This window comes from Otolemur garnettii, unplaced genomic scaffold (assembly GCF_000181295.1).
Source record: "Otolemur garnettii isolate 467f Iridium unplaced genomic scaffold, OtoGar3 scaffold00277, whole genome shotgun sequence".
NCBI lineage: Eukaryota > Metazoa > Chordata > Mammalia > Primates > Galagidae > Otolemur > Otolemur garnettii.
Genome location: NW_003852672.1, coordinates 305,837 through 320,787, shown reverse-complemented (window position 1 = coordinate 320,787; position 14,951 = coordinate 305,837). Strand labels below are relative to the sequence as shown.

The 14,951-nt window shown below is 57.6% G+C and overlaps 2 protein-coding genes across 3 annotated transcripts in view; both read left to right on the top strand.

Annotated features, from left to right (window-relative positions):
• FURIN (furin, paired basic amino acid cleaving enzyme) overlaps positions 1–8,260 on the top strand; it is an 11,265-nt gene extending 3,005 nt beyond the window's left edge. Inside the window, exons 2-16 of the mRNA XM_003803084.3 lie at positions 741–1,073; positions 1,414–1,512; positions 1,616–1,711; positions 2,008–2,136; positions 2,241–2,317; positions 2,601–2,689; positions 3,185–3,357; positions 3,758–3,970; positions 4,370–4,470; positions 4,575–4,678; positions 4,773–4,890; positions 4,999–5,178; positions 5,549–5,673; positions 5,792–5,902; positions 6,141–8,260. Of these exons, the coding sequence (XP_003803132.1) occupies positions 897–1,073; positions 1,414–1,512; positions 1,616–1,711; positions 2,008–2,136; positions 2,241–2,317; positions 2,601–2,689; positions 3,185–3,357; positions 3,758–3,970; positions 4,370–4,470; positions 4,575–4,678; positions 4,773–4,890; positions 4,999–5,178; positions 5,549–5,673; positions 5,792–5,902; positions 6,141–6,733 (2,385 nt within the window). The 5' untranslated portion in view covers positions 741–896 and the 3' untranslated portion in view covers positions 6,734–8,260. The remainder of the gene's footprint in view (positions 1–740; positions 1,074–1,413; positions 1,513–1,615; positions 1,712–2,007; positions 2,137–2,240; positions 2,318–2,600; positions 2,690–3,184; positions 3,358–3,757; positions 3,971–4,369; positions 4,471–4,574; positions 4,679–4,772; positions 4,891–4,998; positions 5,179–5,548; positions 5,674–5,791; positions 5,903–6,140) is intronic.
• Positions 8,261–9,169: 909 nt separating this feature from the next.
• FES (FES proto-oncogene, tyrosine kinase) overlaps positions 9,170–14,951 on the top strand; it is a 9,428-nt gene continuing 3,646 nt past the window's right edge. For both annotated transcript variants that reach the window (XR_002771326.1, XM_003803079.3), the window contains exons 1-11: positions 9,170–9,301; positions 9,777–9,998; positions 10,134–10,307; positions 11,353–11,449; positions 11,579–11,762; positions 13,047–13,184; positions 13,258–13,377; positions 13,548–13,670; positions 13,756–13,942; positions 14,062–14,145; positions 14,692–14,901. Coding sequence is in view for 1 of the 2 variants with exons in the window: in XM_003803079.3 (XP_003803127.1) it covers positions 9,786–9,998; positions 10,134–10,307; positions 11,353–11,449; positions 11,579–11,762; positions 13,047–13,184; positions 13,258–13,377; positions 13,548–13,670; positions 13,756–13,942; positions 14,062–14,145; positions 14,692–14,901 (1,530 nt within the window). In the remaining variant the exon portion in view is untranslated. The remainder of the gene's footprint in view (positions 9,302–9,776; positions 9,999–10,133; positions 10,308–11,352; positions 11,450–11,578; positions 11,763–13,046; positions 13,185–13,257; positions 13,378–13,547; positions 13,671–13,755; positions 13,943–14,061; positions 14,146–14,691; positions 14,902–14,951) is intronic.

Sequence of the window (14,951 nt, the reverse complement as noted above, 5' to 3'; positions counted from 1 at the left end):
CCTGAATTCACTGATATCTCCCATCTTAGCCATAGAAGGGGTGAGCCTCTGTGGTCCCTGCTCAGAGCAGGCCCACAAAGCCCACTTCACCTCCAATTGCCCACTCCTTCCCCCAGGGCTGCAGGCCTTTGCTAATAACTCCCTATGGCTGAATCTGCTTTGCTGAACCAGGAAACCCTACTGAGTTGTATAGGCACCATTCATTTAAAAAACTTTAAAAAGCCAACATTTTATTCCTATGCAAAATATAACTTGGTAATTTGAAAAATGTACAATGACATAAAGAAGAAAATAACAATTACTCGTAATTCTCACCATCTTGAGAGAATCACTGTTAACATTTTAGTGTATGCCCTTCCAGATTTTGTTTTGAGTTATGTATAAATATGCATGTATAATAGTTTTTATAAACAAAAAATGGGATTATGTGTATATACTGCTTCATAGTGCACCTTTCTTTTGTCATGGTATGTATCCATCTATTATTGCTGATTCTCGGTGACCTAAGCCTCAGTGCATTTCACCCCGCATCCTGTGTCACACTTGTGTTCTTGCATGGAAGAAAGCCCAGGGGTTTCTGGGGTGCCCATCTAATCTTACAGAACTTGGGGGGCTGGGTATCTTCCCCCCTGTCTTCCCAGAGCCCCTTTCTGGCTTAAATTGAGCCACTGGGGGGGAAGAGGGCAGCTCTAGTGCATGGCTGAGGGGAGATACTGACTCTCTCCCCCTGTTCTTCTCAGATCCGCCAGTCCTCGCTCTCTTGAGCCCACCAGTCTCGGCCCCATGCCCCCGCCAGTTAACTCCGGGCTACAGGCAGTGAGCAGGCACGTGGGAGCTGAGGCCCTGTGACCAGGCCACAGAAACGGGAGCTCGGGGTTCCGGCCACCTGCACCCCCATGGAGCTGAGGCCCTGGTTGCTATGGATGGTGGCAGCAGCAGGAACCTTGGTCCTGCTGGCAGCTAAGGCCCAGGGCCAGAAAGTCTTCACCAACACATGGGCTGTGTGCATCCCTGGGGGCCCAGCAGTAGCCAACAGTGTGGCACAAAAGCATGGATTCCTCAACTTAGGCCAGGTGGGTGTTCATTCAGGACACTGTCCATGGGTGAGGCCAAGAGAAGACAGGGACTCTGGTGCCAGGGGCAGGAACTGCTGGGCTTTTCTCAGGGCCCCTGTATAATAGGCATGTTCTGGGTGGCCAATGGGATGGATACAGTGGCTGGCCCTGGCCCTGGGCTGTCAGCATAGGTCTCCAGATCACCAGCGCACCCCAGTGAAGGTGAGTCCCCTGCCCGCCCCACTGCCCTGCTCCTCACCTTGGCAAGATTCCCGTGTAGCCATCGTTCACCCCTGTCCCCTGCCTCCCTGGGGACTGACAGATGGAAACCCAGCTTAGTCGCCCTGCTTTATTGTAGATCTTCGGTGACTATTACCACTTCTGGCATCGAGCAGTGACAAAGCGGTCTCTGTCGCCTCACCGCCTGCGGCACAGCCGTCTGCAGAGGGAACCTCAAGTGAGTTTAGCCTTGGCCACCTACTGGCCGCTGCCCACTGCTCTCAGGGACCCCTCGCACTTCCCCCCACCACACACACCAACTCGCCCTCACTTCCTCACAGGTACAGTGGTTAGAGCAACAGGTGGCCAAGCGACGGACCAAACGGGATGTGTACCAGGAGCCCACGGACCCCAAGTTCCCCCAGCAGTGGTACCTGGTGCGCTGCCTCTTCAGCCCGGGCCCCCTGCCTCCCACTGCACTGTCCACCTACTGGGGCTCCTGTTGGGGGACGAGGCTGACTTTGAGGCTCCCCCGGACTCTTTCCCTTCCCTTCAGCCTCTCCTTGCACAAGCCTGAGGTGGCCCTGCCAGAGTTCTTCACATTCCCATGAAGTCCATACAACCAATGGTGGCATTTTAGGGATGGGTGGAGGTGGTGTTGCAGTAGGGAGGGGACCTGAGACTCACATAAATACCCATGTCCTATAAGTGATGGGAATGGCTATCTCCACAGTCTGGTGTCACTCAGCGGGACCTGAATGTGAAGGAGGCCTGGGCTCAGGGCTACACAGGGCGTGGCATTGTGGTCTCCATCCTGGACGACGGCATTGAGAAAAACCACCCAGACTTGGCAGGCAACTATGTGAGGAAGTGGGGCATGGCCGTGGTCCCTGGCTGGGTGTCTGGGGCTATCCTATTCTGCCTGTGAGAGCAGGCTGCTCCTGATGGAGGCCATACCCTTTCTAGGATCCTGGAGCCAGTTTTGATGTCAACGACCAAGACCCTGACCCCCAGCCTCGGTACACACAGATGAATGACAACAGGTAAGGAATGGCAGGACCCTGGCCTCTGCCTCCCTTGTCTCTTCCAGGGAAATGGGGCTAAGCCTAGGTGGAATGTGCACACTTGACAGGCTGAAGGCTGCTTCCACGGTTCTGGTCCAGCTAGGGCTCTGAGGGAGGGTTTGGTCAGAGCAGAGCTGGCCACTGTCAAGGGGAGTGCTGGGGGAAGGGGCTGTTCATGGGACATGCTAGTCGTGGGGGGCATGTGGGGCATGTCTACTGCACCCTGTCCACCCTACCCATGCTGTGCTCTTGGCCCTGGCAGGCATGGCACACGGTGTGCAGGTGAAGTGGCTGCAGTGGCCAACAATGGTGTCTGTGGTGTAGGCGTGGCCTATAACGCCCACATCGGAGGTGGGTGTGAGCCTTGGCTATTCCATCTTTGGGAGGGCCCTTCAGTGGGACATGACTCTGCCTTGGTCATTGCCCACCACTTTCCCCACTGTGGGTCCTTTGACCACACATGCATTCCATAAAGGATTCTCTCTCAGTGACTCAAAAGCTGGATGCCCTAGTGCTGGTGGCCCTGTGGGGTGGGATGGGTATCTCTTAGCAGAAGTCTCCCAAAATTCCCAGTACCCATCCTGAGTCCTTCTGTGGCAGGCCCTGATCACCATGCTCCTTCAAAAACCAGAATATCGTTCTAGACTAGAATGTGTGGTTGGGGGCGGAAGGTGACTGCCTCTCTTCTCTCTGCGTCTGGCCTTTGAAAGGCAGAGCCAGACAGGCAGTTAGGGGCTCAGGGTTTCCCAGCATCAGCATCCACCATCCCCAGGGGTGCAGGGCTGGGTGTGCTCTGGGGAAGCTAGACCCATGCAGCATCCCTCTTGGTGCTCCCCTCACGGCCAGGGGTTCGCATGCTGGATGGCGAGGTGACCGATGCGGTGGAGGCCCGCTCTCTGGGCCTGAACCCCAACCACATCCACATCTACAGTGCCAGCTGGGGCCCTGAGGACGATGGCAAGACAGTGGACGGGCCAGCACGCCTTGCCGAGGAGGCCTTCTTCCGGGGGGTTAGTCAGGTGAGGTGGGGTCTGGTCTAGCCTCTGTGGTAGTCTGGATGCTATCCTTTCTGTTGCTTTTTTTTTTTTGTATTTTTTGATTTTTAAATTTATTCTTGTGTTTAATTTAATACAAAGTATGTTTATTAAAGCATTAACAGACAGAAAAAGAGTAAAGAAAATATAAATCACCCATCACCTCCAACTCTGAGCATAGTTGGTGATCCTGGCTTAGTCTTTGGGCACAGACATATTTGCAGAAACACAGATCTATTAGGGATCTTGCAGGGGACCCCTCCTGGGGACAAGCAGTCCCTAGAAAATGAGGCCCCAGCTCTCCCAGTCCTAGTAGCATCTCCCTACCAGGCCTCCCCCAAGTCCTGATCCTATCATGAGTGACCCCACCCCACTCTGTCCACAGGGCCGAGGGGGGCTGGGCTCCATCTTTGTCTGGGCCTCAGGGAACGGGGGCCGGGAACACGACAGCTGCAACTGTGATGGCTACACCAACAGTATCTACACGCTGTCCATTAGCAGTGCCACACAGTTTGGCAATGTGCCCTGGTACAGTGAGGCCTGCTCGTCCACCCTGGCCACAACCTACAGCAGTGGCAACCAGAACGAGAAGCAGATTGTGAGTCTTGCCCTGTGTGGGGGCTGGGGAAGTGGGGCTGTTTGCTGGCTCTGCCCAGGGTCCCCTTTTGGACCCCATCTGCTTCTCATCCCCCTGTGGCATCATGGAATGTGAGCTTTGGGACTTGCTAAGGCTCCCAGGGGCTGCGATGTGTAGGCCGTTCCTAAAAACACAAACCTCTCTGTGGTCTCCAACCTCCAGTTGACCCACTAATTCCTTGGGAAACTGAGGCCCAGAAGGGGCCAAGTATTGGCCTGTCTGCAGCAAGTTAGCAAGGCAGCAGCTGGGACTGAGGCCTGCCACACCCTCTGTGGTGCCCTGGGCCTGTGGGCAGAAGGAAGGCAGGCAGGTAGGTAATCCTTCTAGGTCCCTCTGCCCAATACCATTGTCCCCTGGCAGGTGACCACTGACTTGCGGCAGAAGTGCACAGAGTCTCACACGGGTACCTCAGCCTCTGCCCCCTTGGCAGCTGGCATCATTGCTCTCACTCTGGAGGCCAAGTAAGTGGGTGGAGAGCCGAGGGGCAACTCTGAGCCTATTGGCCCTCTGTCTATAGCTGCTCCCAAAAAGATTGAGCCTTGGTCTCTCCCTTCCTCCTTTGCAGTAAGAACCTCACTTGGCGGGACATGCAGCACCTGGTGGTACAGACCTCAAAGCCAGCCCACCTTAATGCTAATGACTGGGCCACCAATGGTGTGGGCCGTAAAGGTGAGGGCAGGGTGGCCCTGTGGGCTGAGGTTGGATGTAGGTTGTAGGGGTCACTCTACACCTCCCAACTGACCCCACTTCCTTGTCCCTATAGTGAGTCACTCATACGGCTACGGGCTGTTGGACGCAGGTGCCATGGTAGCTCTGGCCCAGAACTGGACAACAGTGGCCCCCCAGCGGAAGTGCATCTTGGACATCCTCACAGAGCCCAAGTGAGGGATAGACCCAGGGTGGGAGGGAGCCAGTGGGGCCTGAGAGTTACTGGGGGTACCTGCTGGTCCCTCTGGGCTAGGCTGACTCTCCTGATGCCCTCTGCACAGGGACATTGGGAAACGGTTGGAGGTGCGAAGAACTGTGACAGCATGCCTGGGTGGACCCAACCACATCACAAAGCTGGAGCATGCACAGGCACGGCTTACCCTGTCCTACAATCGCCGTGGTGACCTGGCCATCCACCTGGTTAGCCCCATGGGCACCCGTTCCACCCTGCTGGCCGCCAGGTGTGTGCCCTGTCCCCTGCCAAGCACCTCCTGTTTGTCACAGCTCATGTGCCATGCCTTCATCCAGCCATACCCCTGCAGTTGTCCAATGCCACACCATGGGGCACCATTGGCATTTTGAGAGGGACATGCTGTTTCATACCGTAGGAATCCCTGGTTCCCACACATTTTGTGCCATAGTGGGTATCGCCTTGTATAGTGCCATTGCACCTTTTTGGAATCCCTTGGCTGAGAATATCTGCTCCCCTGGGAAACAGACCTGTAGGTGTTTCTAGCCCTGGAGGGTTATGGCTTGCCCGTGAACTATGGGCTGAGTGTCTCCTGGCTTGGGCCCCTGGAGGCCTCAGACAGCTATGTGTAACCCCCTTAGGCCACATGACTACTCTGCAGATGGGTTTAATGACTGGGCCTTCATGACAACCCATTCTTGGGATGAGGACCCCTCTGGCGAGTGGGTCCTGGAGATTGAAAACACCAGTGAAGCCAACAACTATGGTACTGGGGACGTGTGTGGTGGGAGTTGGGGGACAAAGAGAATTGCTGTTGGGATCTGGGGTGCCGGGCACAGTGCCAGCATCCTCAAACTCTTGCTCTCTCCCCTGCTCTGGAACAGGGACACTGACCAAGTTCACCCTTGTGCTCTATGGCACAGCCCCTGAGGGGCTGCCAGCACCTCCTGAGAGCAGTGGCTGCAAGACCCTTACGTCCAGCCAGGCCTGCGTGGGTCAGTAGTGGGTGCTGTGGGCTGTGGGAGTCTGAGGCTGGGTGACAGAGGGTGCCCGTCCTGCAACCCAACTCTAGGAAGGAGAGTTCTCATGAGACCTAGGGCTTTTGGGATGACCACAGTTCTGGGGCAAGGGCTCCTGGGGACTGTGGGGACCGCTTGGGTTGCCAGGGTGCTGGGCCTGAGGGCTCATGTTGCCCCATGGCGCCAGCTGACACACGCACTCCCCTTCTGGCAGTATGCGAGGAAGGCTTCTCCCTGCACCAGAAGAGTTGTGTCCAGCACTGCCCATCAGGCTTCACTCCCCAAGTTGTGGACACACACTACAGCACTGAGAATGATGTGGAGACCATCCGGGCCAGTGTCTGTGCCCCCTGCCATGCCTCATGTGCCACCTGCCAGGGGCCAGCCCCCACAGACTGCCTCAGCTGCCCCAGCCACGCCTCCCTGGACCCTGTGGAGCAGACCTGCTCCCGGCAGAGCCAGAGTAGCCGTGAGTCTCCACCACAGCAGCAGCTACCCCAGCCACCCCCGGAGGTGGAGACAGAGCCACAGCTGAGGGCAGGGCTGCTGCCCTCACACCTGCCTGAGGTGGTGGCCGGCCTCAGCTGCGCCTTCATTGTGCTGGTCTTCGTCACCATCTTCCTGGTCCTGCAGCTGCGTTCAGGCTTCAGCTTCCGGGGGGTGAAGGTGTACACCATGGACCGTGGCCTCATCTCTTACAAGGGGCTGCCCCCTGAAGCCTGGCAGGAGGAGTGCCCATCTGACTCAGATGAAGATGAGGGCCGGGGCGAGAGGACCGCCTTTATCAAAGACCAGAGCGCCCTTTGACGAGCCCACTGCCCACCCCCTCAAGCTAATTCCCTCCTTGGGCACTTTTTAATTCACCAAAGTATTTTTTTATCTTGGGACCGGGTTTGGACTCCAGCTGGGTGGCATGAGGGGCAGAGGCTGCTTCTTGCCCTACCCTTGGGCCCACCTGGCTGCCTGAGGTGGGTCACAGGACCAGCTGTAGGGAGGTCCTCACTCTCAGCCCCCATGTGGAGAAAGGAGTGACCCCTTTAGGGCAGCTCTCCAAGGCCTGGGCCCTGGCCAGAGTATGTGAAGAGGGGCAGCCCTTTCCAGGATTCCTGACCCAGGCTGCAGCTCTTTCCCCTTCCCTGTCCCTCTAAAGCAATAATGGTCCCCATCCAGGCAGCAGAGAGGCTGGCCTAGGAGGTATTCAAAGGAGGTGGCCACCTCTTCAAGGGCTTTTGAGTCCCTGACCCTATCCCCCACTTCTGGTGAGCCTCGTCAGAAGCAGTGATCATAGGAAGGGACCAAGGCAAGGCAGGTGCTTCCAGCTGTGCACGTGTGCGTGTCTTTCTGTTTCTGACTCGAGCTAGGCTGGCCCAGCCAAGGCTGGAGCTCTGGCTGCACCCATGCTGCGTCCCGACCTCCCTCCTCTCTTTTGTACCCTTCCCTCCCACCAGGGCCCAAGTCCCTGTTTTCTGAGCCCGGGGCTGCCTGGGCTGTTGGCACTCACAGTCCTGGAGCCCCTGGGTGGGTGGTGGGGAGGGACGGTGGCCCAGCCAGCCTCTCCCGCTTCCCACCCAATGCTGCTTTCCCCTGTGGGGATCTCAGGGGCTGTTTGAGGATATATTTTCACTTTGTGATTATTTCACTTTAGATGCTGATGATTTTTTTTTTTTTGTATTTTTAACGGGGGTAGCAGCTGGACCACCCACCTTCTCATACCCACTGTCCACTCTGCTCCTCCTCTGGCTGCCCTGGCCCTGGGGTGTGGGGCAGTAGCATGTTGCTGAGGAGTGAGGAGCAGCTGAGCCCCACCTCCTGAAAGGCAGGCCAGATAGGTGGACTTGAGGAAGGAGGGGTCAGGTGAGAGGGGCAGACTGACATCCGTGTTTCATGTGGGGCTCACCGTGCCAAGGGCTCATGGGTCACTGGCTCTCCAAGTGCCAGGGGTGGGCAGGTGGTGGCACTGAGCCCTTCCAACACTGTGCCCTGGTGGAGAAAGCACTGACCTGCCGTGCCCCCACATCCCCTCTTCTGACGTGCCTTTTGCACCCCTCCCATTAGGACAATCAGTCCCCTCCCATCTGGGAGCACCTTTCTTGTCCTCTTTCCTAGCCAGTTCCCAGTACCTGGCCACTTGCCCAGGGGTGCCCCCTCCTCTCCCATCCTCCACCCCATCGTGGCCAGCCCAGCTGGTTTTGTAAGATACTGGGTTGGTGCACGATGTTTTTTTTCTTGTAATTTAAACAGGCCCAGTATTGTTGCTTCTATTTAATGGACACGAAATAATGTTAGAGGTTTTAAAGTGATTAAACGTGCAGACTATGCAAATCAAGCCTGGCATCCAGTGTGTTGATGTTATTCTCTGCTCCGCTTATTGCATCCTAGCTGGGGATCAGGGCTGGTTAGGCCTACATGTTATGCTCCCTGCTGGGATGTAGGCCTATGTCAGGAGGCCAAAGTCCTCCAAGGGGCTCTAAGGCCTCAGTGGAAGGAGACAAGTCCCAGGACATGAAACCAAGGCCCCTGAGCCTTGAGAGCAGCACAGTTCAACTCCCAAAGTCCTGCTTCCCAGCAGAACACAATGGAGAGTAACTGGGCCCCTGTCCTATTATTTGGTGTCCTGGGCTGAAGTGACCTGTCCACTGGCTGTAGGGCTGAGACCTGAGGTAGGGCCTAACTTCTGCTTGGGGGAGCCTGAGTCCCACATGGGGAAACTCCAAACCACTCCATTCTCTGCCCCATGACTAGCCCCCAGGTCTCTCTGGGGATGGGAAGAACCTGACTGGGGTTAAGAGGGGAAAGGACTATGCCTGAGAGACAAGCCTCTCTGCCTCAGGATATTTACTTGGAAGTTGTATTCAAGTGGAGGCTGGTGCCTGAGTTGTCTTTAGGGAAGAGGGGGGGAGGACTGGGACTAGACTCCCCACTTCTCTTAGGGGGCAGCCTGGCCTGGTGATGGGACTGCCCCAGCAGGGAGGCCTTGTGCCCAATACCTGCCTAGGACCTTGCCCTGTGCCCACTCCCCAAGCCCACCTGGAACCCCTTCCTTGTGTTCCTGGGGCACTGCTGGGCCCTGGGGAGTGCTGGGCACAGGCCACTCTTGCAGGGCCATTCTTTCCCAGCGCCCTCCTCCCTTCCGTTTCCGTGGCCACGCAGGGGCTGGCAGGGGCTGGCTGGAGGCTGTGGCCTAGTGCTAAGCAGGGGGGCCAGCAGGCATGGGGGATCAGGCCTCTGCTGCCCGCCTCTTCCCCTCCACAGGCCCGCCCTGGGGCCGGGGCCAAATGAAACCGCTGGAGGAGGAAGCACGGAATCAGGAACCGGCTGGTGGTCGCACAGGCCTGAGTCTGTTCACAGCCACCCCAGGAGCAGCTGCCTGTGGGGGTAACTCCAGCATCTCAGCCTAGGAGGCATGAGGGACCCCAGGGAGGAGCAGTGGGAGCTGAGGGAGGGCTATCAGGCAGGAGCTGGCCAGGTGGTCAGAGGGCCAGAGGTGGGATAGAAGTCTTGGAAGGGTGGGCTGGGCCACAGCGGTTTCCTGGAGCTCTAGCCAGGGCATTCTTGGCCCTGTGGAGGACCTGGGCACACACCCCTGAGAGGATTTTTGGGTACAGGCCTAGGCAGGGATCCTCCACACTGGTTTCTGTTCCAGGACTGGGAAGGGGACCCTGGGTGCTAGAGGAGCGATGAGGGGCACAGCCAGGCCAAGCTGCTGCTATGGGCCCGTGGCTGCATTTAAGCACAGGACCCCACTGCCTGTCTGCAGCCCCTCCTTACCCTGCAGCCCCCAGCCTTCACGTCCCACCCTCCATGTGCAGCAGCTGTCTTGCCCATAGGGATGGCCTTTTCTGTGTACTAGGACAACACTATGGGCTTCTCTTCGGAGCTCTGCAGCACTCAGGGCCATGGGGCCCTGCAGCAGATGCAGGAGGCTGAGCTTCGCCTGCTGGAGGGCATGAGGAAGTGGATGGCCCAACGAGTCAAGAGTGACAGGGAGTACGCAGGACTGCTTCATCACATGTCCCTGCAGGACGGTGGGGGCCAGAGTCGGGGCATTAGCCCTGATAGCCCTATCAGCCAGGTAAGCTTCTGCGGGGCTCCCGTGAGTGCCTGGTATACCTGCCTTACCTCTCCCTCTCTTGAAGCCTGCTGAAGAGAGGCTGGAGATTTGCCAAACCTAGGCTTATATCCTCTGTGTCCCCATCCTATGCTGCAGTCCTGGGCCGAGATCACCAGCCAAACAGAGGGCTTGAGCAAGGTGCTGCGGCAGCATGCAGAGGACCTGCACACAGGGCCCCTGAGCAGGCTGAGCCTGCTGATCCGTGAGCGCCAGCAGCTGCGCAAGACCTACAGCGAGCAGTGGCAGCAGCTGCAGCAGGATCTTACCAAGGTGGGCGGCATCTGGGGCCCTGTCCTTTCTGTCTGAGCATTGAGCCTAAAAAGGACAGTCTTGCACAAGAGCCTCTGGACTCACTAGGGAAGTGCAATTGCCTGACCGCAGGGCCTGCTCGGGCCTTACAGCTTCCTCCCTCCTGGGCTGGTCGCTGTCAGCCTATCTGTGCATTTCCCGTCACTGGGTGTTGCCAGTTCCTAGGCACAGTGCTGGGAGTGCAAGGGCAAGTGAGCCTGACACTGCCAGGAGGAGCTCTGGGTCCCTGTCACCTCCTGCATTGCACCATCCGGCCTTGGGCTATGAGGACAGTGAGGACTGAGGGCAAGTCTGTGGCCCATGATGGCTGAGGACTCAGGGTGGGAGTCCTGGGAGTCAGTCGGCCTATCTGGGCTGGAATCCCACCCGGCTCCTCAGGGCTCCTCAGGGCAGAGACTGTGTGACTTGGAGCTGGCTGTCCAACACCCAGGTCACCTCCCTGCACCACACCCCTTCCTGTAGCTGGGAGCCATGGTGCCACGAACCCACAGCGGCCCCTGGTGGCCAGCCTGGCCCCCACCCTCTGCCCAGAAGATCATCTACTTCAAGGGTCAGCTTGCTTTTGTAAAGTCCTGCTGAACTCATTCAGGCCTCTTCATACTGTCTATGACTACACTGGCAGAGATGAATTATTGTAACACAAACCCTCTAGGAATGTAATCTGCAGGATGCAGTGCAAAATGAAATGGCGACAATAGAGCATAAAACCAAGCATGGGGCCTGAAGCTGTCCCTCCCTGTTATCAGAATACCACTCTCAGGCCAGGAAGGGACAGGTGTAGCCCTCCCAGTTCACCTCTTTACCTTGTTTTCCCCTTGTTTTAACCAGCTCCTCTGACCCTGACCTTGGTAGGCAGCTTCCCCAGAAGCCTGCGTGCCCTTCCCTGGGCTAGAGTGTGCTACCAGCCTGGCTAGCAGGGCTTGCCTGTCCAGGACTTCTCCTCAGACAAGAATCTCCCATGCTTGGGAACCTCTTGTCTCACACCAGCTTATCTTTTCCCCCCCAGATCCACAGCCATGACATCGAGAAGCTGAAGAGCCAGTACCGAACTCTAGCACGGGACAGTGCTCAAGCTAGGCGCAAGTACCAGGAGGCCAGCAAAGGTCTGTGGCTTCCCTTGCTGATATGGTGGGACTCCCTAGCTGGTGTTGACCTATCCATGGATGCCCAGAGCATGGGGGCTGCCCAGGCCTCCCTGCTGTCACTCACATCCCTTGCCTCCCCGCTGACAGACAAGGACCGTGACAAGGCTAAGGACAAGTATGTGCGCAGCCTATGGAAGCTCTTTGCCCACCACAACCGCTACGTGCTGGGGGTGCGGGCCGCACAGCTGCACCACCAGCACCACCACCAGCTGCTGCTGCCTGGCCTGCTATGCTCACTGCAGGAGCTGCATGAGGAGATGGCAAGCATCCTGTAAGCCCCCACCCCATGTCCTCCCTACAGCAGCTGAGTCCTGCTATCAGGCCCAGAGGCAGGGCCCGGAAAAGTCAATACTATAAAAATGCTGGCCACACAGCCATATGAGGAGACCCGGGCCAAGGCCTGGAACCAGTCTTGCTCACCAAGCTACACTATTGCAGAGCCCACATCCCTGCCCCTGTCCTTGCCCCCCTAAGTCTATTCTCAGCAAGTGGCCAGTGTGACCTTATTCAAACAGGTCAGATCATATCTCTTCTCATTCACCCAGAGCCAAAGTCCTTGTAGTGGGCTGCTGGGCCTTCTGTCACCCAGTGGCTTGACCCTGCATCCTCTAGCTTCCTGTCTGACTCTGCCTCCCTCAGTCTATGGGGTGCCTCTAGCTTCTTGCTGTTCTCTGATACTCTACCACCTGTGCTGTTCTTTTGTTTGTTTGTTTTTGTTTTTGTTTTGTTTTGTTTTTTGAGACAGAGCCTCAAGCTATCTATCCCCCTGGGTAGAGTGCTGTGGCATCACAGCTCACAGCAACCTCCAACTCCTGGGCTCAAGCGAGTCTCCTGCCTCAGCCTCTCAAGTAGCTGGGACCACAGGCGCCCACCACAACACTGGGCTATTTTTTGGTTGCAGCCGTCATTGTTGTTTTGGTGGGCCCAAGCTGGATTTGAACCCACCACCTTAGGTGTATGTGGCTGGCACCTTAGCCACTTGAGCCACAGGTGCCAAGCCACCTGTGCTGTCCTTTCTGGAATGGTCTTTCTCCACATAGCCCCCTTTCTCAGGGCTCTCTTTGAATATCAATTTCTCAAAGAAGCTGTCCCAGACCACTATGTACAACTGTCACCACCACCTCCTTAGCACTCCCAATCTCCTCTTGGTGGACTTTTCACCATAGCAATTACTGCTACACTCATCAACTCCTTGCTCCTCCAGAAGGAAAAGTCCCTGAGGACATATGGTTTTGTCCATGTCAGTCTCTGCTGTAACCCAGGGCCTAGGATAGGGCTTAGTGAACAGTAGCACCCCCAGTGCTCCCTCTTACTGAGCACATCCTGTACACAGGACACTATGCAGAGGGTTACAGCTCCCAGCTTCTCCACTGTACATAGCAGGACAAACAGAAGACCAGCGAGGAAGTCAGTGATTTGACTAAAGTCACGTGACTAGCACGTGAGGTGGGGATCAACCCCCTGCACTGATTGCAAGCCCAGAGCCCTGGTCCCCCCCTGTCCAGCTTTGCCCAGCATGAGGCCCTCCTGACTGGGGGTCCCATCTGGGGTGCAGGAAGGAGATCCTGCAGGAATACCTGGAGATGAGCAGTCTGGTACAGGACGAGGTAGTGGCCATTCACAGAGAGATGGCTGCAGCTGCTGCCCGCATCCAGCCCCAGGCCGAGTACCAAGGCTTCCTGAGACAGTATGGGTAAGCCTGTCCTTGTACCTGTAGGGCACTGGAGCCACTGGCCTATTCACTGATGGGGCACTGCTTCCCACAGGTCTGCACCTGACATCCCACCCTGCGTCACCTTTGATGATTCACTGCTTGAGGAAGGAGAACCACTGGAGCCTGGGGAGCTGCAGCTGAACGAGCTCACTGTGGAGAGTGTGCAGCACACGTGTGTGGCAGCCTGGCTGGGGTGCCCAGCAAAGCACGGGTGTTTGTGTGGGGAGGCCAGGGAGTGGACAATGTCCACACAGAGCTGTGGCCCAGTGGTGGGACCTGCGTGGCTCCACAGGGGTGCATCTAAGGGGCTTGAATCTTACATTACCCTTCCCTTGGGTATAGGCTGACCTCAGTGACAGATGAACTATCTGTGGCCTCAGAGTTGGTCCTCAGCCGACAGGAGGTGGTCACTCAGCTGCAGTGTGAGCTTCAGAGCGAAGAACAGAACACCCACTCCCGGGAGCGGTGAGTGGGGCCCTCCTGCATTCCTTCTCCTGCTGCCCTCCCCATGGACTGAGCCCCTCTCTCCCCTTCTGGCCCCTGCTGGCAGGGTGCAGCTTCTGGGCAAGCGGCAAGCACTGCTGGAGGCCCTGCAGGGACTGCAGGTGGCGCTGTGCAGCCAGGCCAAGCTGCAGGCCCAGCGGGAGCTGCTGCAGACCAAGCTGGGGCAGCTGGGCCCTGGTGAGCCCCCACCCGTGCTGCTTCTGCAGGATGACCGCCACTCCACATCATCATCGGTGAGCCACCATCCACTGCTCTGCCCAACAGCCAGGCCTGCCCCCTGGGGCCGCACTCCTCATTTTCACCCTCCCCCTCCTAAGCCTGGTCACCTGCTGACGTCTGTCCCTGGCCTCAGGAGCCGGAGCGAGAGGGGGGAAGGACACCCACTCTGGAGATCCTTAAGAGCCACATCTCTGGAATCTTCCGCCCCAAGTTCTCGGTGAGTGGTGCCCAGCCTGGGCTTCTACCTCCGCCTATTCCTTAGAGGTGGGTCAGGCCAGGGGTCTCAGCAATGCTCCCCATGGACTCCCCACCCTGGTGTTTTGGGTTTCATCACTGGGCACATACTAGATAGGAGGCTGTGCCCAGGCTTCTTTTACTAGCAGTCCCCTTCTTCCTGGGACTCCAGGCTGCAGATATCCCCAGACCCTGCCACCCTAGGCTCCTCTCTCCTCACCGTCCTTGTGTGCTGCAGGGACCAGCAGCCTGGGAGGCTCTCCCTGCTCTGGAAGTGGTTAGGGCCCTGTGGCCTAGAGGAAGAGGTACCAGTTGGGTTTGGAGTCAGTAAACCTGCGCTTTACCCCCAAGCTCTGCCCAGTGAGACCCTGAGCCAGGGCACTGCCCTCTCTAGGAGCTTGCAGACGCTGTCATGTTGCCCAAAGGTTGCGAGGACTGAGGGCACATGGGCTGGGGAGAGACCTGGCTAGTCTGGTACCTCCCCACCACTGGCTGAGTGACCCCCGCATACCTCCCTGGCCCTGCCCAGCTCCCCCCACCCCTGCAGCTTGTTCCTGAAGTGCAGAAGCCCCTACACGAGCAGCTGTGGTACCATGGGGCTATCCCACGGACAGAGGTGGCGGAGCTACTGCGGCACTCTGGGGACTTTCTGGTGCGGGAGAGCCAGGGCAAGCAGGAGCATGTGCTGTCGGTGCTGTGGGACGGCCTGCCGCGGCACTTCATCATCCAGGCCTCAGACGTGAGTGGGCTGCATCCTGGTCCTCCCCCAGAGGAACAACCTTGCCAGGG